Below are 22,747 nucleotides of genomic sequence, written 5' to 3'. Positions count from 1 at the left end.
CAGCAGCTGATTTCTGCAAGTGTTTATCCCTGTGGTGACCCAACCGTTCTTCTGTCGCCTTGCGGAGTCCAACGAAGTGGAATTCGCCATCAAATCTCTCTTCTGCGATAAACCTTCACTGAAATCCGACCTGGATTCGATCGTCAGTTTCACCTCACTCTTGTTGGTGAAGTCTTCGCCTACCTCAGTGACCGGAAACCGCCAGCCGCTGGAGGCCATACTCGCCCTGAATACCAACCACAATGGCGAGTCCAATCTCGCCGCAAGCAGACCCCTCAATCCTCGACACTTTCAAAACAAAACTGAAAAACGAGTGGACATACCACGCCTGTCACCGGCATAATGCCAATTCTAAAGAGGGTTGTCTACGGGCAGACAGTGAGAGCGGCGAATGGGTTACACACTGCTGCACCAAAGATTTCTACAACACAAGCGAGATTGTCACATGGATGCTCCTGACGGATGGCCAGACAGGGCAAACCAACCTTTCTGCGCTGTTAAGCGCTGCGCAAGACCAAGACAGCGGCCATGATATGCGCAACCAGCCTGGTCGCTTGAAAGCCATCGATCTAGGAAAGGCTGGTCGGGAAAGCTACATTGTTTTTGCAATCCTTTTGAACCTCGATTGCGGTTCTTTGATACACACTTTCCAAAGATACGGCATCACCGATAGCAATCTGTCAAACGAGCGCCTATCTAACCTCGAGGCGCTCGAAGAGCAGCTCCAAACCTCTGTTTTGGACGTCAACAAACTGTTGACCAGCTTCGACAACATGAGGTTCATGTTTCAGCATGTCATCATGGAATTGAACACGGCAGCAGTCTACTCGGACAGGGTCCGCGGCAGATGGATCAGCCCCTTTGCAGACGGCAATTGATCAACAACAAGGGTGGGACAGCACAAGTATGGCAGGTTTCGGTACAAGACCGATTCTTGTCGCAGGGACTTAAGGAGAGACTGAAACGTTCAGAGTATATCGACCCCGTATATGGAAAGGTAACCTTTATCACAACAACTCGCGGTTGCGTAGGTAGTTACCCTGCCCAAGCTGACATGTGTACAGTGCTACTCGATGGCTTTGAAGACATTCACAAGCGAGAACAAACATGTCTTCAATCAAGAGAAGCTAAATTACTCAGCAGTCGATGGTCTGGCAGGTATGGTTCAGTACTTAGGCGAATACGAAGTCGATGAAGAGATTGATGGCCAACGTGTCGATCGTACATGGAACCTACTCTTGGAATTCGGCGACCTCGACCTGTTAGAGCTATTCTTGTCTGAGAAAGATCCTCCCAGTGCTTTTGAGACCATTATTGAGTTTTGGGAAGCCCTGTTCAAGGTAGCAGAAGCGGTAGAGAAGATTCACAACCTAGAGGCACACCGAGAGCGGGGCGACTCGGTGAGATATAATGGGTAAGAGTTATAATATGGCAGACGAATGATATAACTGACAAGTATAGGTGGCATGCCGACCTTAAACCGGATAACATCTTACGTGTTCATGGCGAATTCAAGCTCGTGGATCTTGGCTTTGCTAAATTCAGAATGAAAGATGAAACCGGGGTGGAGCCTAAGACTATCCTGACGGGTCTTACGGAAACTTATGGTAAGGGGCTGAGTCTATCATGGGATGAGATTAGACCAAGCTAACGTTTGATCGATATAAAGGGGCTCCAGAGACAGATACAAAACGTCGTGGCCGCCCTCGTGGCACTACGACCGATTACACCCAGAAGATTGATATCTGGTCATTGGGGTGTGTATTCTCCGTTGCCGCCACATGGGTCATTCTTGGTCGTCAAGGCGTATTTGTTTATGAGAAGCTCCGCCTGAATGCCATCAAGAAATTGGGCGACTCTCATTCCGGAAGGCAGCCATCGGCCAGTGACGCTTTCCACGATGGCCAGGAGGTTCTTGGAGCTGTTACGGCATGGCACAATCACCTTCGAAGCTCTGTACGAAAGTCAGACACGATAACCTCCAGGATTCTGGATCTGATTGATATCGAAATGCTCAAAAAAGAGCCCCGGGAACGGCTGCCGTCCGTCGACCTGGTTCTCAAGTCAAGAGTGTGCATATCTTCTGCTAGAGTCGCTCACATCTTGCAGGTGGAACGAGGAGAATCAACCGCCTTGAGTAATGACATCCAGGATGCGATACGCCAAGCCGAAGAAGAGGCAGAGTTTTTGGCGGATATGGACGGCGAAGGTGATGGAGTGAAAGCCATGTTATCTCACAAGCAACGAGGTGATCGATCGACAGGGGCGACCCAGGTACATAACGGCCAAGAGTCTACCAGGCGAAACAAGTCGGAGCTCCTGCGGCGGCAGGCTAAGAAAAGCATGAGATTGCCTCGCAGAGACCATGTTGTTATTTCCTCGCACCTATCATCTAGGACGGATAAGACAAGCTTTGTCACAGGGCTGTCAGCACCAGGCATGTCTCAGCCAGCATCCGGAATGATTGTGGGCGGATTACGCGTAGGTTATACGCCTGTCGCACCGCTCCCAGGGGGGCGTAGGAAAGATGAAGCGTTTGTTACTTCCAATCAACCGAGTATTCTCATCGATGGGACACAACAAGTTGAGTCGCCCAAATTGATGGCTTCACAGCCTGAGAAACGACCAGGAGGGGCACATCCCTTAGATGACGCAACAACCCCTGAACTAGACGCCATGACTCCGACAGCGCACACACGCGCTTTGCCACCGAAAATTTCCATTGACACCAGAGAAGTCTCGGGTAATGTGGCTGCCCGAGATCATACGACGCCGAGAAAGAGCATATACGAAGTCGACACGTTATCCTTTAACGTGGATCGGCCCCAGTCAGCGGAAGAAACGGAATGTTCATACATCGCCGCGAAGTCTCCGCCATCACCAAGCCGAGTTGGGATAATTCCTCGCACTACTAACAGAGGCGAAATCGCCAGCCTGCCGACACATTTTCACATTGACCCCAACTGGGAAATTTGTCGCCAACTTGAATCCATCAAGAAAAGGGGTTTCTTCAAAAGCCTCATGGGTGGAAATGGAAACAATAAGATCCTAAGCTCTTTCCTCTTAAATAGAGACATCGTAAGAGCTCGTCCCGTCCCTTATCACATTTTTGAACCTTCTAGCTGATACTATGTGGCGTCCTAGAAATTCGTCATTGATAACGGAGGGTCAATGAGACCGTATTGGCCGGCCATGAGGATTGCGCTTGAAACCCTTGCAAGCATGATCGGAAGTCTCGATAAAGATGGTCTTGACATCGAGTTCACCCTTGGAAAACATCTTAATACCAGTAATGCTCCTGTGAGAAAACTGCTGGAGAGGTTTGACAAAGCATGGGACGAGGCACTGCAACCCCAAGATCCATCTAGAACCGGGACGGATATGGCTATAATTCTCAGCCAAATCTTCTTCGCATACCTTGGAAATACGGCTAAGCCCATGACGCTGATTGTGTTCACGGACGGCGTATGGGATGGCACCGTTTCAGACGAAGATGTGGAGAGATCCATCGTTGAATTCCTTGGCAATCCCGCCATTGATGAAAAACCTGAAAGTCTCCGATGGTTCTCTATAGAGTTCGTCTCGTACGGTCAAGAAGGAGTCAAGAAGCTTGAGAAGTTCGATGATGAGCTTGAAACCAAATATGGAATACGGTAAGATCCCTAAATTGATAATTGTACCTCGCTGACCTTGGGCTGTCAAGGGACGTGATCGATCACGAACCAGTGTCCGGAGATGTGTATAAAATGATTCTGGGAAGCCTCAACAAGATGTACGACACCAAACAAAGCGACACAGCATTTTTGGCCGACAATTCAAGCCTCTCGCCAGGAAATCCGCCCAGAGCATCCTTGTCGAGGCAGAACTCATCCTCAGCCTCAAAGAGCAGTGGACTAAGTAGAGCTCGAGACAAACTGAGATTGAGTTATTTCAAATAACTCGAAGATATCCCGGCTCTTCAAAATCAGCATAATCGTTCTTGGTAATATAATCCATACGTACTTGCTAGTTATGAAGTGGCCGAAGGTATTATGACTGCATCTTTGTCGAGACGGAACAGTCGATTTCGAACTGAACTTGACCCGTTACTTCACTGGGCCTTACATACTACCACTAATACCAGCACCAGCAGCATCACCACTACAACCAATAAAACAATAAGAACAAAAAAACAATGAGCTCTGCTACCGCCGCCGCCTTCGCCCCCCAATCTGCCTCTCCCCCAGCGGCACCGTTACCGCTGTCGTCGTTCTCCTTGCCGCGGGTGCCATCAGTGGCTTGGCAATTCATACTTATCATGAGAGTGTTCATATTCTTTCTACTCGGAGGCTTCATGAGAATGATGACCAAAGCCGTCGCGTGGAAGAATCAGATGTACTATCTATGGTGGTGTGCGGACATGTACCGTACCATAAGGATCAAGGATTGCGAATAACCCGGTAACCACCAAGTCTCGTGATATTGCCCTCGATTCACGTTGATGAACACAGTTAGAAAATACTCTTTGCTTGCGACATCGAAGGCGGAGAAACTGGAGTTGCAGATCCCAAAGATGAGGATGAGCATGAGGTCCAAGATCCGGACACTATCGGAGTGAATCCCTGACAGCACAGGGACAGCGAAAGGATACCCAAGTCATCAAGAAGCCATCTCGGCCCCCCAGATTACCACGGACCTCTACATTTACATAGTCGGGCCATACCATGATCACCAAAGGAGCAACGGCTTGTTGGGAGACCAAGTATGCCAATTGGTGGAAAATCGCGGAGGAACCTCTATCCTGGAAAAACAGGGACTGTTATCAGACCCGATTGGCCTGATGCGCGGGGAATCGTATGCATTTGAGAGCGTGGGGTTGGCGTGTAAAGAATTGAAGTTTCGGAAAGCAACGTTTAGCAAGTACGGCTACTAGCACGAAGTGGTCTGGAATTATGAAGCTATCAGCTCCTATACTCGGGCTCATCTTCCCAAGGATTGTCTCAGCCTACTGGCTACCGGAATTGCTGGGAGAGGTGAAGACTTGCGTCGTACCTAAGAATGAAACTGGAACCGACGACACTCCTAACGTCGTGAGGACCACGGCCGAATGTGGAGAGCACACCCGCGTGATATTTGAGAAGGATCTCACATACAATCTATGGACACCGCTGCAGCTCAAATCCTTGTCTAATGTCGAGTTCGTTTTCAATGGCAACGTTTCGTTGCCCGATAATGTCAGCTACGTCGAATCGGTCGTCGCCGACGCCAACCTCTACCCAGGCCGCTGGATCAACTTTCAAGGGACCAATGTCACGTTGACAGGAAGTGAAGATCCAAAACAGGGATGGTTTATCGGTACGTGGACACATCAATGTGTCTAGACTATGACTTACCAACATGTCAGGAAATGGAGAGCTGTGGTGGCCAGGTGGTGCAGCAAACAGCGCGAACAAGGGGCGACCGCACTTCTTCTCCCTGAAAGTCGAGTAAGAGCTCTCTCCAGCCAGATGGAACCCTCCTCCTGCACAAAAACTGAGAACATGCAGTTACCTAAGAGCAAGGCACCTGAAGGTCTGGAAGCCAGTCGCATGGGTTTTCTCGATGGGGGGCAGCCATGTTTGGATGACAGACACTCTGATCGATGCACGTTCGGAAGACGGGTTTCCATTCAACACAGGTAAGACCCTGTCGCTTTCATTCTTCTTTCTAGTAGTCTCGTTGATATATTGTCAAGACGGCGTTGATATGTCGGCGAGCAATTCGCTTATCGATGGCTTCACCATCTATAACGGCGATGACCTGATCAACGTATCGCCGCCCACGACGAACGTCACCGTGCGCAACATGTACTCGTCTGGCGGTCACGGCATCGCCGTGTCCTGCGCCAGCGGGGCCGGTGGGAACTACCTTTTCGAGAACGCCGTGGTGGAAGATTCCCTCATCGGCGCCCGCTTCAAAGGGGCGCTTGGCACGACGTGCGACTTGAGCAACGTCGCCTGGCGCAACTTCACCATCCGCAACACGTCGTACCCGATTCACTTCATCGAGAACTACGTAGACCAGGAGAAAGGGTTGCCGCCGGGACACAACGTCAGCCTGGCTGCTTACGCGACGAACTTCACCTGGGAGAACTTTGTGGGGCAGACGGGGCAGAGTCTGAAGGACGGTAGCTGTATCAGCGATCCCTGCTGGAGCTCTACGCTGGGTAAGTCTCTCTTCCCTATTCTACTACACGTGTCATTGAGAAAACTCATCGTCATTGCAGGTGAAAGTACCGACAAAGGCATGTATCTGCTATGCGCTGATGGAGAACACTGCAAGGACTTCCACTTCAGCAACATAGATCTGAAGGCTTATGTAGGTCCCCGTGCTGTCGAAATACTTACTTGCAGAGCGCATGTAGAAGTACTGTATCGCTGACCACATAATCAACGTAGGATGGGAAACCGGCCGAGATGGAATGCACTGGGTTGAACGGAGTATCAGGAATGGGTATCGCATGTACCAACAACACAATTGCCTTGGCATGAATGCGATAATAGCTAGTCGATGTGCTCTAATTTCGGCTAGGCGCGATGGATCAACCACATTCGCGTACCAGCCGGTAGTCTATGTGTATATGCTCATACAATCTATCAAAAGAATCTCCAAATTGAATCCGGGCCCTTCGTCTTCTTGAATGCACCGTACCATTTGCACAGAGGATACAGTATCGTAAGGGCAGTTGCCCACAAGCCCCAGTAGATCCATAAGCTTTCCACCACTACACCAGGCTCACCCGTGAATGGATCTGTCTCGCCCGTTTTGCGACCAAAGAAATGTGCGATAGCAGCGCCGGCGGAGAACAGGATGAGCTGGTGGACAAGGTAAAAGAACAGAGCCGACGTGCCGTAGGTGAGGAGGATCGTAAACCGTTTGGTGACACTCAACGGCAGCGCGCCGAACAGCGCGAGCAGGGAAAGGTTGACCGACATGGTGTAGCATACGAACGCGACATCGGGCGGGTACTTGACGACGTAGAAGAATGAAGGGACGGAAGTCAGGTAAGGGTTCCTATCGGGGTTGGCGACGTGCTCGGGCATGTGAAGGCAGCCTTCAGACAAGTTGCCGAAACGGAAGATTCTGGTAAAGGCAAAGAGAAGGAAGAAGGCCAGTGCAGCCAGAAGGGTCGACGAGTTGAGCCGGGCGGAAGATAAGGGGCGGATCTGGACGAGGCGGCCGTACAGTAGTCCCATGATGGCGAAGGAGAGCCAAGCCATCGGGGGAAAGCCTGACATGACATGCTCCGTCAAGAAGGGCCAGAACCAGATGTCCACTATTGGGTTTCCAGATGCCTTCATAAATTGACTACTCCCGAGGCTCTCGGTTTGGCAATGGCCGTGGGTTGGGGACAGCCAGATATTCCACCACGCAGCAACACCCGCAAGGACCAGGAGGATGGCGTTGCTGAAGTGCCACGAGACTGCAACGGCGCGACTCGATGCCTTGTCGGTGTTGCGCTCATCTTCCAGACTGCTGCCAACCAGTAACGGCCTTCTTTCCCCATTCTCTATAGCCTTCACAAAGAAGGGCGTAAGGCCATGGGCCATAGCCGTCTCGATCTTATTAAGGATGAGCCACAAGACACCCGCCAGAACGTAGTCGATGGCCAAAGAGAACAGCACGGCGTTGAGGAACCAGATCTTCCCTCCGGTCATCACTAGTCCCATCAGTACCGTGATGAGGGTCAAGACGACGGCACGAATGACGAAGTGGCGGAGCATCTGGTAGGTCGACCAGCCCAGGCGGGTGCGGGACCGGCCGAAGTACACAACCCCCATACCCAAAAGAAAGGTGAAGCCGGGGGCGCAGAGATGGGTGAAGGTCCTGATGATGTAGCCGATGGGGCGATTCCATTCGGAGACCGGCACGCTGTCGCCCTCGGATTCGCGCGCTTGTCCGTGGTCCCAGGACCGAATAGCCACGACGGCGTGGTCCATGGCCATCAGCACCATAAGCGTACCCCGTAGCAAGTCCGGGGCGAGCACTCGAGTTGTGCTTGCCGCAGGCGTCGAGGTTTTTGATGTGTTATTGCCATTGCTCAAGGATGGTGCCCCGCCAGCGGCAGCTCCATTATATTCCTCGTCGGTAAAGCTGACGGGTGGTATGTGTTGCAGACCTGCCTCGGACTCAAAGTTGGTCTCTTGGAGGACGCGGTCTCGACGCGCTTCTGCGCCGCTCAATGTATTTTTGCTCATCGCAATGCAGGCATACAATCGAATTTCCTGACGCGGGCAAAAACCTATCCAGGCAAAAGGGAAGCAGGTAAGACGGAATCATATAAGCACGGTCAGGGTCAAGTAAAGGGATGATTCATCGCAGGCAGAAAACCTCCGGCTCCTTCGGTGATTAGAAAGCAAAGGGCGTTCTTCCGTTACGTAACCACTAGCAGGCGCAGTGGCCCAAACACATCCCTGCAACGGCCTCTCGTCGTAAGAGCTAAGAAGCCATCGTCTCGCTTTAAGAAGTAGTTGGCGGTATTATGGGTTCTGCCGTGGCACGTCAATGGTCGGCTCGCTACACTGCAAAGCCACCACCGTATACCGAGCATGCTGGAAGCTGGTGTGGTGGCACAATGTTGGCATGCACCATTGTCGCTTGGGGCAGTGGTCTACGGAGGGATTCTTTTGCTGATTGCACATTGCACAGTGAAAGCTGCAGTCTGTGGAAAGCAAACAAGAACCACTGGTTGAAGAAAATAGTTGATAGAAGTGGGAGTGCTGTTTCGTCAAGCCTACCCCAGATTTCCAGCTGCAGAGGAGTTGAAGGAGCCACACACGCACCAACTATGACAACTATGACCGGCTATCTCCGGCTTTCGAGCTTCCCAGCTTCCAAGAGCTTGCCCCCCATCGCTGTGACCTCGGTCAACCCTCATTTGACAACGACATAAGACTAGCGACGAACGTACACCGGCCGACACATCACTCCCTGGCCGCGATGAACTCACAATGGCTTCCGTGCGACCCATGATCCAGCTCGCCCGCCAAAGGGTAGCCTTGCGCGCCCCCTACCGACGATGTTATGCGACAGCTTCAGACGTCAAGAACCCGCGCCCGGCCTCCAACAACTACATAAGGCTCGTCGAAGTCGGGCCGCGGGACGGCCTCCAGAATGAGAAGAAATCCATCGCCCGAGAGACCAAGATCGAATTGATCACCAGGCTGGCCAAAGCCGGCCTGACCACCGTTGAAGCGGGCTCTTTTGTCTCCCCGAAATGGGTACCTCAGGTATGGTTGACAATCAAGTGCATCCCCGCCTGAACCCCGCCGTGTTCTAATTCGCGATGCGCAGATGGATGGTTCTAGCGAGATTATGAAGCACCTCCTCGGACAGCGGATTCCGACCGCCACACCCCTCACCTACTCCTTTCTCGCGCCGAATGTGAAAGGCCTCGAGAACGCGAAGACGATCCTCGAAGAACAGGCCGGCTCGTACTTGACGCAAGCCGAAACCCTTGCAGGAACCGACAAGACTGGCCGGCCGGCCGTGGAGCTGGCCGTCTTCGCCGCCGCGACGGAGAGCTTTTCCCAGAAGAATCTCAACTGCGACATCGCGACCTCGCTCGAGCGGTTTGCACCGGTGATCCAGGGGGCCAAGAACATGGGCCTGCGCGCCCGGGCTTACATCTCGGTCGTGCTGGGCTGCCCCTTTGAAGGCTACGACGTCGACCCGCACAAAGTGGCGGAGATCGCCACGTCCCTACTCGAGATGGGCGCCGACGAGATCTCGCTCGGTGACACGACGGGCATGGGCACGGCCCCGCGGACGCAAGAGTTGCTGCGGTGCATGGCGGCGGCGGGTATCCGCAACGAGGACATCGCCATGCACTTCCATGACACGTACGGCCAGGCCCTTGTGAACACGGCCATTTCCCTCGAGCACGGTATCCGCACCTTCGACAGCTCCATCGGCGGGCTCGGCGGCTGCCCCTACAGCCCGGGCGCCACGGGCAACGTGGCGACGGAGAACATGGTCTACTTCCTGGAGAGCCTCGGCATGGACACCGGCGTCAGCCTGGATGCGGTGGCGGACATTGGCGAATGGATAACCAAGGAAATTGGCAAGCCTAACGACGCTGCCGTAGGCAAGGCTGTCCTGGGTGCGCGTAAAGCTGCTGCCACCAAGACTGCCTGAGCATATATTAGGTATATGTTGCGTAGCTAAATCACTCGAAGCACTTATGTAAACTTGTTCATCACGGATGCAATAGTGGTACATAAGCCAACACTCAACCCTGTCCAAAACATGATGATGCAGCGATGCAATACAACCGCTTGCATACATTTGAGAGTCAAGTGATATACAGTAGAGCAAAGTGCAGTGCCCAGAGATGCTTGGGCCTAGCGGGGCGAGTTTTGGAAGTTTAGCTCCTTGCCTGAAGCAGCATTAGCGCAGTCCGGCGGCTAAGCCTCCCAGGAAACCCGACGTCAACGCTTTGGTGCGTCGGTGCAAGGTGGAAGCTCCAACTGACTTGACTGACTGACTACAGTGCATGCCTGTCTGTGTGAAGCTTGCTTGATCTGCATCTTCCACCACTTGACACGAGCAATTTATCTGCTCCGCCAACCATCCATCGTCGCTCCCAGACGACCTGCAGAGCTTCGAGCTCCCGTAATTCGATACATCCTCTTTTATCTTCCTCTTCCTATTGAAACCACCATTCATCACATACCGCAGCCATGTCCGACCCCCGCGAGTCGTCGTCCTACTCGGTCGTGCCGCGCCTTCGGTACAACACCGTCGGCGGTGTCAACGGACCTCTGGTCATCCTCGACAACGTCAAGTTCCCTAGATACAACGAAATCGTCAGTCTGACTCTTCCCGATGGAACTGTCAGGTCCGGTCAGGTCCTGGAGGCTCGAGGTCAGTGATAGCGCGGCCGGGATGCGGCTTAAACAGCTGGGCGCGGGATATATACATATACACACAGCAGACGTACTGACGAACCTGTCCTGCAATCTAGGAAACCGAGCTGTCGTGCAGGTGTTCGAGGGCACCACCGGTATCGATGTCAAGAAGACCAAGGTCGAGTTCACCGGAGAGAGCTTGAAGCTCGGTGTGTCCGAAGACATGCTGGGTCGTATCTTCGATGGTTCGGGACGCGCTATCGACAAGGGACCCAAGGTGCTTGCCGAGGAGTACCTGGACATCAACGGAAGTCCCATCAACCCTTACTCCAGAGTATGCACATATACAATCAGCCCAGACGTCACAATCGTCGTCGTCGTACAGGTCTCGGATGCTGACAAGGTACTACTAGGTTTACCCCGAGGAGATGATCTCCACCGGTATCTCGACCATCGACACCATGAACTCGATCGCCCGTGGCCAAAAGATCCCCATTTTCTCGGCTGCCGGTCTACCTCACAACGAGATTGCCGCACAGATTTGCCGACAGGCCGGTCTGGTCAAGCAAGCTACGCAAAAGGGCGCCACCAACAAGGGCGTCCACGACGATCACGAAGACAACTTCGCCATTGTCTTCGCCGCCATGGGTGTCAACTTGGAGACGGCCCGATTCTTCACCCGCGATTTCGAAGAGAACGGCAGTCTGGAGCGTGTCACTCTGTTCCTCAACCTTGCCAACGATCCTACGTAAGTCGATCGCTTTGCTGGCGATAGCTTTTTCATGACTTGATCGCTGATGATGTCGCTACAGAATCGAACGTATCATTACACCTCGTCTGGCGCTGACGACGGCCGAATACTACGCTTACCAGCTGGAGAAGCACGTCCTGGTCATTCTTACCGATTTGACAGCCTACTGTGACGCTCTGCGTGAGGTCTCGGCCGCCCGAGAGGAAGTACCCGGCCGCCGTGGTTACCCCGGTTACATGTACACTGATTTGTCCACCATCTACGAACGCGCCGGCCGTGTCGAGGGACGCAATGGATCCATCACCCAGATCCCCATTCTGACCATGCCCAACGACGATATCACACATCCCATTCCCGATTTGACAGGCTACATTACTGAGGGCCAGATTTACGTCGATCGTCAACTTGACAACCGTGGTATCTACCCGCCCATCAACGTGTTGCCGTCTTTGTCTCGTCTGATGAAGTCTGCCATTGGCGAGGGCATGACGCGCAAGGACCACGGTGATGTTTCCAACCAGCTGTACGCCAAGTACGCCATTGGTCGTGATGCGGCGGCCATGAAGGCTGTTGTCGGTGAGGAGGCTCTGTCGTCGGAGGACAAGCTCTCCCTGGAGTTCTTGGACAAGTTTGAGCGCAACTTTGTCGCGCAGGGCGCCTACGAGTCCCGAAGCATTTACGAATCCCTGGATATTGCGTGGAGCCTGCTGCGCATCTACCCCAAGGAGCTTCTGAACCGTATCCCGGCCAAGGTTATCCAAGAGTTCTACCAGCGCTCGGCGGCCGAGCGCAAAGGCAAGAACAAGGCCCAGGGCCACCCGGAGGATGAGCAGGAACGGCAGCAGGAACAGCAACAGGAGGAGAACCTGATCGACGCATAGAGGTATGAAATGAAATATGGGGGGTAGTTCGCGCGCGCGTGTGTATGGTATAGCTCTGCAGAATGGATAATTGATGCACCATTGTTGAAATCGGCAGCCAGCCCTGTCATCCTGTCTTTCTGGATGCAACCATTGTGAATGGGCGAGGAAACGGAGCAGATGTAGTCAGATGAGTTGGCGGCTCTTTTATAATGCAGCATGATGACAGAATGGCATGTTTATCGATTTTACCTGTTTGAGTTCGATATCATGGTTGCAGTTGGTATAATGCTTCGTATACCTTGAGTAGAGTTTGGTACTGATTTGGACTCTGTATCCAAGCCCATCCTACTGGGCGAACATAGGCAATGAATGTCGTCTTAAAGCATAGGCTACACAACCGCTCACCGAATGGGCTCTGAGTCAGCCTTCACCTATGGAAGATGTGCTGCCGGTGTTAAGCGTGCAGATGTCATCTGACGGGCGCAATACGCAGCATCAAAGCTTTCCCCCTTGCTACAGAGTGCGGATACATGTCTACAAGCCTACCTCGCTTCGTATCCGACATATATTGATCGATATGGTAGGTAGCACAAACGCGACCTCATGACCAGCAGAGTTGGATGCTAGGGAGACGAGGGAGACGAGGGAGATGAAGAACCACGACCTCAAGTCACCAAATCCCAGCCACCCGTTCTCCGTGCGACTGTGACGGGGCATCGAAGGTGAGGAAAGCGGGGAAAACAACGGCCAGCCCCCAACCCAGCCATTCCCGACGTGCCGTCCACACATCGTGTTGCCAAGGATTCTGGGGTTTGGAGCATTACCCCGCATCCAGGCCTTCGCTGAGCTTGACTCCGGCATGGGGTCCCTTGTAGGTCGGGACAGTGTCTCTGGGAAGATTAGGCTCCCTTGTCTGCTGTCTGCTGCCTCTGTGGACGGGATAAAGGCGGCCGAAGGATCGAACACTAGTCATCTCGCGCATCGTTCTGATTGAGACATTCTGCCGCTCGGCTAGCGACCTGGTATGTTCGCGAGAGAAGAGGAGAATCCCATATGAGTCGCAGCAAGTCGCGGGTTGGCCTGGCTACTCGGTACGGCGGTGTGGTGGGATTGCATGACAAGCCTACCAGCTACCGCTACACGCCTTTCCTGTCAGGCACATCAAAGCGAAGAGCTGAAAGCCTGCCCTGTCCGTTGGGCCGGGAAGTGACCAAGTCGAGTCGATGACGATCGACGGTACCAGATCCTACCACAGCTCGGGAGATGACCCGCAATCTCCTCCCATGGTCTCTCCGCCTTGTATCGTCATGTTGTGAATACAAACGCATGTTGGAACATACTTGGATGGCTGGAAGAAGAAGAGCCCAACGGTTTCTTTCCAGAAGACGGTTCTGATTCGCGTGCTGTTGTACTTTCAGATGAAGCTTGCGCCTGTGTCGCGCGGAATAGGCAGGTAACCAATACTACTAAAGATTGGACCAATCATGCGTTTTCCCAGGTTGCTGTCGTGCTACTACCTACGCATGTAAACAAGGTCAAGGACAGGACGTGAAAGCGAGGCACGGTAACTCCCCCAATCTAAACGCTCCAGTCACATCTCACGACCCCCTTGCCTACTATAAGCATGCTGACCATCGGTTACGTCGTTGGCCCTTACCCCAACTTTTCGGCCATGGGGGATGGAGAGACCCTATTGCCTACGAGGGATATGTGCATCCTTCGAAGCTTAATATTAAATAGTGACATGTCTCTCCCCCGTGTCTCCCGCGTTTTTGCCTCGTCTTGCCTCTCTTCCCCAGACTCTGCGAAGCGGTTTCCGGCAAGTCAATTGTCTGCTCTGGGTCTCCCTCAACTCGGCTGTCATCTCTCCATTCAATTGTAGAGAGAACAAAAGCTCGCCCATTCGCCAATTGACCAAAACACGCCTTCCATAGTGCTGCTGTTGGTTACTCATCAGCCGCTACTTGCAGCACCGGCGCCAAATCCACATCCACCTTTGCTGCCCGTTACCTCGCCGTCCCTGTTTCCTTCCGCACGGCTCACCTCCCCGGTCACACGGTCTGTCATATATTGGGGAAAAAAAGAGTCGCGATGCATCTTCACGCCCGCCTCCTCGCCTTGGGCGCTTCTCTGCTGCCCATGGCCTCTGCCGAGACCTCTGGGTCTAAGGGCCCCGGCCCGGACAAAGACGGGCTGTACTGGATCAAGAGCGAGGGCCTGATGGCCGGCTTCATCACCTACGGCGCGTCGCTGTCGCACATGCTGGTGAAGGACCAGTACGGCATCCCGCGCGACGTCGTCGCCGGCTTCGACAACGCCACCTACTACGAGGTGGACAAGCAGCACAACCACTTCGGCGGCGTGCCCGGCCGGTACGCCAACCGCATCCGCAACAGCACCTTCGAGCTGGACGGGGAGTCGTACCACATCACCCCCAACGAGAACCCCACCGCCGATGCGCCCCTGGGCGCCGACACCTGCACGGCGGCAAGGACGGCTGGGACTACCGCAACTTCACCGTCGTCTCGCACACCGACGACAGCATCACCTTCTCCATCGTCGACCCGGACGGCAAGGAGGGCTTCCCCGGTGAGGTCGTCTCGTACATCACCTACACCGTCTCGGACTGGACCTGGGACTTCAAGATGGTGGCGCTCGCCACCACCAAGAAGACGCCCATCATGCTGAGCAGCCACGTCTACTGGAACCTCGACGGCTTCGCCAACAACGAGACCAACACGGTGCTCAACCACACCTTTCACCTGCCCTACAGCGGCCAGCGCGTCGGCGTCGACAACATCCTCATCCCCACCGGCGACATCCTCGCCAACCAGAAGGGCTCTGTCAACGACTTTTGGTCCGCCCCCAAGCAGATCGGCGCTAGCTTTAGCGACCCTGAGCTTAAGGACAACTGCGGTTTCAACTGCACTGGCTACGGTAAGCCTCACGAGGATTTTCTCCTGGTGTTGTTTCTTTCATTCTTGCAAAACACCGTCTACTCTAATGTTCGCCGATTGCTGACCGTTGTATCAACTTGTACCATGACAGACAACTGCTGGCTCGTGAACCGCGCCCAGAACGGCCCTTACGACTGGCGCAACGACGGCTACGTGGCGCGCCTACACTCGGCGTGGTCGGGCATCCAGCTGGACGTCTACTCGGACCAGGAGGCCTTCCAGCTGTACTCGTGCAACGGGCAGAACGGGTCTGTGGCGCTCAAGACGACGCAGGGCCTGAAGGACAACAAGGACTTCCCGCGCACCATCCCTAAGTACGGTTGCGTCGTCATGGAGGTCGAGGACTGGATCGATGCCATCAACCAGCCCGCCTGGGGCCGCCAGGACAAGCAGATCATCGAGCCCGGCGGCGACCCCTACGTGCTCCAGGCCAGCTACCGCTTCAGCATCAACGGCACCTCTTCCAAGTAACTATCTAGACGTGCGAAAAGGAAATAATAGCCCTGTCCTTTTCCGCAGAGCTGGCGATAGATAGAGAGCCCGCTCATAGTATCTAAAACCTAATCAAAGTGTCGCATATAACTACAATTTTCTGAGTATCTATATACTTACTTGACTCAATCAACCCGGGTCGCATACTGGTGCATTCAACGGTGATATGTGTGGTTCTGCTTGAGAGTTGAAGAACTATATTTAACAAAATAGAGAGAAAGAGAAAAAGATACAAAAGACAAAAAAGTGAAATGTCTCAGTGACTGAGACGCATCAGGAATTGAGCCCGATGCGGGGGTCGAACCCGCAGCCTTGAGATTAAGAGTCTCACGCTCTACCGATTGAGCTAACCAGGCAGATCGTTGCAGGAACGTTGTTTGTTGAATGCTGAGCGGCTTATCGTAGTATAAGTATGCTATAGGCTGACGACTAGATATACAATGTGGGCTACTGGCTGGTTGGCTGTGTTAAGGGGCCGACCGTAATTCACCCTCGAACCTAGAAACAAAGCGAAAGCACATAGTTTTCATAAGTTGAAGTAACTGTATAACAGTATGCAACAGTCTATTTTTATACACAGATAGGGTGATATGTAATAGCATCTCGATATGACTGAAAGTGGCGATTCTGTAATCGTCACCTTGCTCCATGATGATATTCACAGTTCAAACAAGTAGTCACGTCATTTTATGCTGTTATCAAGCAGGAGCAGGAGGTTTGAATAAACTACTGTGACTCTGGCTACATGATTTGGCAAACAGTTGGTGATGGACTCCGAACGGCTTTGGCCACTGCAAGAGAAAGTATATTGGCAGCCTCTGATATTGAGAAAGTGAGCCTTTCATTCTTTATTGCCTCGCTGCTGTATGTGAAAATCAGATACGGATTCATAAAGCCTTTCTCAGTCTCTGGTGCTCAAAGGGGAGGCATCAACAATGGCTTTGTCTATGCACTCGCATAACTAGCGATCGAGTGCCACGGTTATGTCGATTATGAATCGAAGGGTGATCGTATTGGATATACTAGACCCCCAGTTGACACAGCTCCCATCCACGTCCTCAGTCTTATCAAGCAGGTACGCAAGACCTCACAACTCATCCAATGTCTAACCAACGAGACGGAGAGCAACCTGAGCCGGTTCCATTCGCACAGCCGGTAGTGGAAACAGACTCGGACTCGACTACAGAGGAAGATAGCCGTCCGACTGACAGGTTTGCCCCTCCCCCTTCCCCTTCCCCTCCCCTACCCCTGCTACCTCTCCTACTTCGAATGAGACAACAGAAACGACGACGACGACGATATCAGCCGATCCGCCATCCAATGCTCACATGAAATGGTGGTGGACAGCCTCCCAGACCACATGCGCCTGGTCCATGCTCGTCAAAACCCTCGGCCTATCTCACTCCTTAACGGCGATCTTCCTGGCGGCGCCGGACGTCCGCCAAGCCCTTCAAGCCTACGACGAGCATTATCTACAGCCGCTGCTAGCCACCCGCGCCGCCGCGCGCGCCATGCCACTCGTTCCCAAGCCGAGCAGCCAGGAGCTGGTTGCCAAGGTCCTGCCCGTCGGGCGCAGCGCGTACCACGAGCCCGAAGTCCGGGCGCTGTGGGAGGATTACTTCGACGAAGCCGCAAGGCGCACGCAGGAGAGGTCGCACTACCGCGGCAGCAACCACTATCTACACGCGTCGATCGCGTCCTGGCGCATGTTGAAGTGGCTTCAGACCGAGGAGGCGGCCGAACTAGGGCTCGTTGATTTTTGCGCCGAGTTGATGCCGTACAACTGGGGCGCAGCGGTCTCCGTCGTCGAGGTGCTACTGAAGTATCTGTATGACTTTGCTGGGGAGCTCCAAGTGAGTACCACGTCCACAGAAGAAGAGTCTGGTAAGTGAAATCAATATGTAAAGGGGGTAAGCACATATGTAATTGTGATACATGACGGCAAAAGCAATGTAGGGAAATGAGGGGATATCAAATTTATCCAATCTTGTGATTAAAGTAGTCTGATATTACAAATCAACACGAGAACCTCATATTCAAGACCTTTTTGCCATTTGTTGCGGAACCCATTCCAAGTTAACCCACTCTCAGTCTATACGCCGCACATACGCCACCGGTCCCTTGTAGTAGTGTCGGCCCACGGGTAAATAGTAAGCCAGCGAGGTCAAAACCACGGCGCCATAGACAAAGATGGCCCAGTTCATGGTGTCGAGGGGTGGGTCAGCAACAGGCGGGAATAAGCTCATGACGAATGCCAATGCCAAGAACGCAATGGCGATGAGGTTAACTAGCAGCCCTATGCGGCCGAGGGAAAAGTGTGTGGGGAGCAGAGACTGGCCCCTTATGCGACGCAGCGCCATGCATGAGGTGCTGACGAGGTAGGACGACAGCAAAGCCGCGACACCCATGGAGGTGAGTTGGTTGTAAGCGATGGTCGAGCCGACGTTGATAACGGACAACAGGCTCGATACGACGCCCGTAAAGAGGACGGCGTTGAGCGGGATGTCGCGGACTTGAATGACATGCCACCATCGACCATCGTCGGCGGCAGTTGGCACGTGGGCGAAGACCCACCGGAAGGGGGAAGCCGTGGTCCCGCGCGAAGGCGAAGAGTTGCCGCGACGCCGTGGTCATGTTGGCTGTGGCGTTGGCAACAGACAGGATTATCATGACGGAAACCATGGCGGTAGTTCCTGTGATGGATCTGGTCATGTTGTAGTAAAGTTGGATGAACGGGAAGCCGGTAGGGCTGTCGAGGATACTGGATACGTCGCCAATATTATAACAGAAAGTACTGCGTATATGAGGTGTAAGTTTATATGACCAATATTGATCAGTGTGGGTGGAAGACAAGATCACTCACAGCACAGTAACGAAACCAAGACCGCCGTTAAGCATAATAGTGGCTAGCATGGCTCGAGGTAGGGACTTGGACGCATTCCGAAGCTCCTCGGAGAGATGTACGGCCGAGTCGGATCCGATCAAAGCAGTGACTGGCGTGATTAAACCAATTAAGACCGAGAGTCCCATACTGTGCCAGCCTCCTTGATTCGTGAACTCGGTGAAGACGTCGGCCGACGGTCCGGGCTTAGGCCCCATAAACCACACGGGGATGATATAGGCAAAGAAACCCGTAATGTGCAAGATGAAAGCACAAGTTTGCAGCCATGGCAATAGTCCCACGCCAACCGTGTTTAACGCCACCAGCAGGAGAACTATCAGTATTGTTATGAGCGTGCCATGCCAGTGCTTCAAGGTATAGTTGGGATAGTTGAGCACAATGATACCCTGAAGCTCCGTTGCGGCAAGGAAGCAGCCAGCAGCCGTACCACACTGCCAGGCTAGAACGGACAGCCAGCCCATGGTGTAAGACAGGAACTTCTGCGCTGAACGCGGCGCAAACTCTGAGATCCAGTGATACTGGCCACCCGCGGTTGGCGCCATCGATGACATTTCCGCCATGCTGGCGATAACGAAGATGTAGCCCACAAAGGACAGGATGTACATGTAAACAAGGCCGGCGGTGCCTCCGTTGCCCAAGCCAAATGCTGCCGTCCTGAAACAAGATAAGTCTATATAACTCACGGACGTTGGTGTATAAGTAGGTGGTAAGCAAGGTACTCACCCAAGAACTACCTCCCATGTGCTCAAGAGAACCACGGTAAAGGAGAATATGGAGAAGAACCTGAAGTTGCGCTGTATTGAAATAGAACAGGTCAGATGAGTTGTCAACAATTCGAAATGTATATCAACGAGAGACTCACCCTGAGCAGTTGCTCCTTGCCCATGCGATACATATCGTGAACATCTCTGGAGGTTCCATCTTTTCCGCTGACTAACGAATCACGAATGGCATCTGCCAGAACGACAGGCCCCTTCACCTTCTTGTCCATTTTAGCCAGTGAATACAGGTAGCATCTGTTTCGAGGTTGAAGGCTATGTCAGTGGTTGAGAAAGCAGCACTGTTTCCCCACGAGAGATCAGTTAAAGAAAGAAGCTTTGGTCATCAAGAGAGTTGTCTACGATGGCGATATGCTTTCCAGTCGCATTAATCCTCTGGGGAAGCGGGGAATACACGAAGGTCGCATCCATTGCGATATTCATATAGATTGACGCAGACCGAGACTCACACACCCTTTCCGTGCATGTAAAGATTAGACGCCTAGATGCGTTTGACTAGAGCAGCCCACCCAGGCCTCTGGGGGCTTTGCTCTTTTCGTCCGAATGCTAATCGGTCTCCCTCCCCGAGCGAGATAAGCATTCGCTACTGAATGCAGAGTAGAAACTCAACCCATGATAAACGGCGATCCTGAACCGTGCGGGATGATGATACGCTGTCAGGGTAAGATAGAGGGACACTGTAAAACTGGTCGCCGAGGTTGCATATCAGTGCAACCCCAATCCGATCTGGATATGCGCTATCCGTATAGGCTATAGCCTATATCATATTGCAGCACTGCGATTCATCTACTGCTGGATCCGAACATCCTTTCCGTCTTAGGGCATGGGACTCTGACTTGCATGCACAAGAAGCTCGAGGACCCGACATCGAACTGCCTGGCTAGCTGGGTGCTGGCAGCAGTGAATGATGAACCGAAGGGGCTCAAAAACAGCTTCCCGGCTGTGATCAAGGTCAAAGAAGTAGAGGACGCCAAGAGGTAAGGAATATTTACAGGAGCATGTCTTCAAAGAGGCCTTCTAGAATTCCCCGATGATACCCCCACCTTAACTGCCTGGCTTATCGGGGATATGCATCAAAGCACCACCCGAATTCTTACCAACTTCATAGCACTATTTGTGGCGACGAGTCAAACAAAAGAATACGCCCATGCCTGGAGATGTAAATTGTTTCCTATACTGCAACCCAAATAAGACTTGTGTTTGCTATTCCGCTCAGCTCAGACATCGAACCATCACGATTGCTGATTGCTGGAAATTCGAGCGCGAAAGTTCATCACTCGCAGTCACTACCAGACCGCGGGGTAAATTTTCCTCAGCGTGAAATCACCCCACCAAGCCGTCCGTCATGGAGGAAGACAGGCTGCAGACCGATCTTGGCCATGCCGCTGATATCGAGGCAGCAGATGCGCCGCCAGCGCCTGAGCCAGCGCCTGAGCCAGTGCAAAGACAGCCCAAGAAAAGATTCGTCGGCAGGAGGACCGCAGCAGCCGGTGCAGCAAAGAATGGCACTCCTTCAGTCGAGGATAGTGGGGCAATCACAGGTATTACTATCATACACAAAATCACACCCAGGGGCGAACATGTCATCCCTGGGAAGCAGAAAGAGAAAAAGTCACCGGTGGGATGGATAAAAAGAGAGGGAAAAAATGAACACACACGCTGATTCGAATCCACTACAGTCTCGCAGCCAAGAAGGGCGCCCAGGCTCCTGAACGCGGTCCCGCCGGAGATCCTCAACGATCCCGCGCTGCAGGAGGCCATGAGCCTGCTGCCGGCCAACTACAACTTCGAGATCCCCAAGACGATCCACCGGGTCCGGACCTCGGGCGCGACCAAGGTCGCCCTGCAGATGCCCGAGGGCCTGCTGCTATTCGCCACCACCATCTCGGACATCCTGACGCAGTTCTGCCCGGGTATCGAGACCCTCATCATGGGCGACGTAACGTACGGCGCCTGCTGCATCGATGACTACACGGCGCGCGCCCTGGGCTGCGACCTGCTCGTGCACTACGCCCACTCGTGCCTGATCCCCGTCGACGTGACCCAGATCAAGACCCTGTACGTGTTCGTCGACATCGGCATCGACGCCTCGCACCTGCTCGCCACGCTCGAGCGCAATTTCGCCGCGCCCAAGACGCTGGCCCTCGTCGGCACGATCCAGTTCAACGCCACGATCCACGGGACCAAGTCGGCGCTGGAGCGGGCCGGGTTCCGGGTCCTCGTCCCGCAGATCGCGCCGCTCTCCAAGGGCGAGATCCTGGGCTGCACCTCGCCCCGGCTGCCCGACAGTGAGAATGTCGACCTGGTCCTCTACCTTGGCGACGGCCGCTTCCACCTCGAGAGCATCATGATCCACAACCCGACCATCCCGGCCTACCGGTACGACCCGTACTCGCGCAAGCTGACGCGCGAGACATACGGGCACGACGAGATGCAGACGCTGCGGCGGGACGCGATCCGCACCGCGCGGGGCGCGACCAAGAAGTGGGGGCTGATCCTGGGCTCCTTGGGCCGGCAGGGCAATCCAGCCACCCTCGGGTTGATCGAAGCCAAGCTCAAGCAGCGCGGCGTCCCCTTCGTCAATTTGCTGCTCAGCGAGATCTTTCCTGGCAAGTTGGGCCTCATGGACGACGTCGAGTGCTGGGTGCAGGTCGCCTGCCCGCGCCTCAGCATCGACTGGGGCTACGCCTTCCCCCGGCCGCTCCTGACCCCGTACGAGGCCCTCATCGCGCTCGAGGAAAAACCCGACTGGGGAAGTGGGCCATACCCCATGGACTACTATGCGCGTGAGGGACTGGGTCGGACGCGACCCCCGGTACAGGCTATATAGGGGCTAGAACATAGAGGCGAAAAACAGAACCTGAAGAATGAATACCCGGAGACGGTTTCAATGACACTAAAATGGCACACGAGACTGGCGAGATCGTACTATATGATTCCACACCGAGGCCCAGTAGAGTAGGGGTCTAAGTTGGGGAGAGGAGCACTATTGATTCCCCCATATACCCCTGACTACTTGACCCCGTATACCTGGGGGAAGGGATCCACTAGAACCAGGCGTATGACCGTTCAATCGAATGTTGTGTTATGATTTGGTAGGTCATAATCCGGTATACCATTGGTTCATGACTGGAC

The 22,747-nt window shown here is 53.6% G+C and overlaps 9 protein-coding genes across 9 annotated transcripts; 7 read left to right on the top strand and 2 right to left on the bottom strand.

The window, feature by feature from the left end:
- Positions 1-242: 242 nt before the first annotated feature.
- PG998_009563 (uncharacterized protein) lies at positions 243-3,896 on the top strand (the record flags this gene model as incomplete). Its single annotated transcript, XM_066876379.1, has 6 exons — positions 243-836; positions 1,065-1,414; positions 1,462-1,619; positions 1,670-3,078; positions 3,145-3,653; positions 3,704-3,896. Coding segments are annotated over 6 exons (3,213 nt in total), but the record flags the coding sequence as incomplete, so codon positions are not given.
- Positions 3,897-4,931: 1,035 nt separating this feature from the next.
- On the top strand, positions 4,932-6,509 carry PG998_009562 (pectin lyase-like protein; the record flags this gene model as incomplete). Its single annotated transcript, XM_066876378.1, has 5 exons — positions 4,932-5,334; positions 5,384-5,465; positions 5,526-5,656; positions 5,714-6,336; positions 6,417-6,509. 5 exons carry the CDS (start codon positions 4,932-4,934, stop codon positions 6,507-6,509), a joined length of 1,332 nt encoding a protein of 443 aa, XP_066728534.1.
- A 105-nt stretch (positions 6,510-6,614) lies between these two features.
- Positions 6,615-8,216, bottom strand: PG998_009561 (uncharacterized protein; the record flags this gene model as incomplete). Its single annotated transcript, XM_066876377.1, has 1 exon — positions 6,615-8,216. The coding sequence occupies one exon, from the start codon at positions 8,214-8,216 to the stop codon at positions 6,615-6,617; it is 1,602 nt and encodes a 533-aa protein (XP_066728533.1).
- A 753-nt stretch (positions 8,217-8,969) lies between these two features.
- Positions 8,970-10,155, top strand: PG998_009560 (hydroxymethylglutaryl-CoA lyase; the record flags this gene model as incomplete). The annotated part of the gene is made up of 2 exons (XM_066876376.1): positions 8,970-9,248; positions 9,313-10,155. 2 exons carry the CDS (start codon positions 8,970-8,972, stop codon positions 10,153-10,155), a joined length of 1,122 nt encoding a protein of 373 aa, XP_066728532.1.
- Positions 10,156-10,700: 545 nt separating this feature from the next.
- Positions 10,701-12,500, top strand: PG998_009559 (Vacuolar ATP synthase subunit B; the record flags this gene model as incomplete). The annotated part of the gene is made up of 4 exons (XM_066876375.1): positions 10,701-10,884; positions 10,985-11,202; positions 11,282-11,616; positions 11,681-12,500. 4 exons carry the CDS (start codon positions 10,701-10,703, stop codon positions 12,498-12,500), a joined length of 1,557 nt encoding a protein of 518 aa, XP_066728531.1.
- A 2,073-nt stretch (positions 12,501-14,573) lies between these two features.
- PG998_009558 (galactose mutarotase-like protein) lies at positions 14,574-15,910 on the top strand (the record flags this gene model as incomplete). The annotated part of the gene is made up of 3 exons (XM_066876374.1): positions 14,574-14,899; positions 15,025-15,419; positions 15,531-15,910. 3 exons carry the CDS (start codon positions 14,574-14,576, stop codon positions 15,908-15,910), a joined length of 1,101 nt encoding a protein of 366 aa, XP_066728530.1.
- A 1,349-nt stretch (positions 15,911-17,259) lies between these two features.
- PG998_009557 (uncharacterized protein) lies at positions 17,260-17,895 on the top strand (the record flags this gene model as incomplete). Its single annotated transcript, XM_066876373.1, has 2 exons — positions 17,260-17,815; positions 17,888-17,895. The coding sequence occupies 2 exons, from the start codon at positions 17,260-17,262 to the stop codon at positions 17,893-17,895; spliced, it is 564 nt and encodes a 187-aa protein (XP_066728529.1).
- A 123-nt stretch (positions 17,896-18,018) lies between these two features.
- PG998_009556 (amino acid transporter) lies at positions 18,019-19,824 on the bottom strand (the record flags this gene model as incomplete). The annotated part of the gene is made up of 5 exons (XM_066876372.1): positions 18,019-18,443; positions 18,502-18,725; positions 18,795-19,487; positions 19,557-19,627; positions 19,696-19,824. 5 exons carry the CDS (start codon positions 19,822-19,824, stop codon positions 18,019-18,021), a joined length of 1,542 nt encoding a protein of 513 aa, XP_066728528.1.
- A 1,133-nt stretch (positions 19,825-20,957) lies between these two features.
- PG998_009555 (diphthamide biosynthesis protein 1) lies at positions 20,958-22,442 on the top strand (the record flags this gene model as incomplete). The annotated part of the gene is made up of 2 exons (XM_066876371.1): positions 20,958-21,153; positions 21,292-22,442. The coding sequence occupies 2 exons, from the start codon at positions 20,958-20,960 to the stop codon at positions 22,440-22,442; spliced, it is 1,347 nt and encodes a 448-aa protein (XP_066728527.1).
- Positions 22,443-22,747: the final 305 nt, after the last annotated feature.

This window comes from Apiospora kogelbergensis (genome assembly GCF_038363985.1).
Source record: "Apiospora kogelbergensis strain CBS 113332 chromosome Unknown utg000006l_segment0_segment0, whole genome shotgun sequence".
NCBI lineage: Eukaryota > Fungi > Ascomycota > Sordariomycetes > Amphisphaeriales > Apiosporaceae > Apiospora > Apiospora kogelbergensis.
Note: the sequence above shows the minus strand (reverse complement) of the source record. Positions and strands in the feature narration are given on the sequence as shown.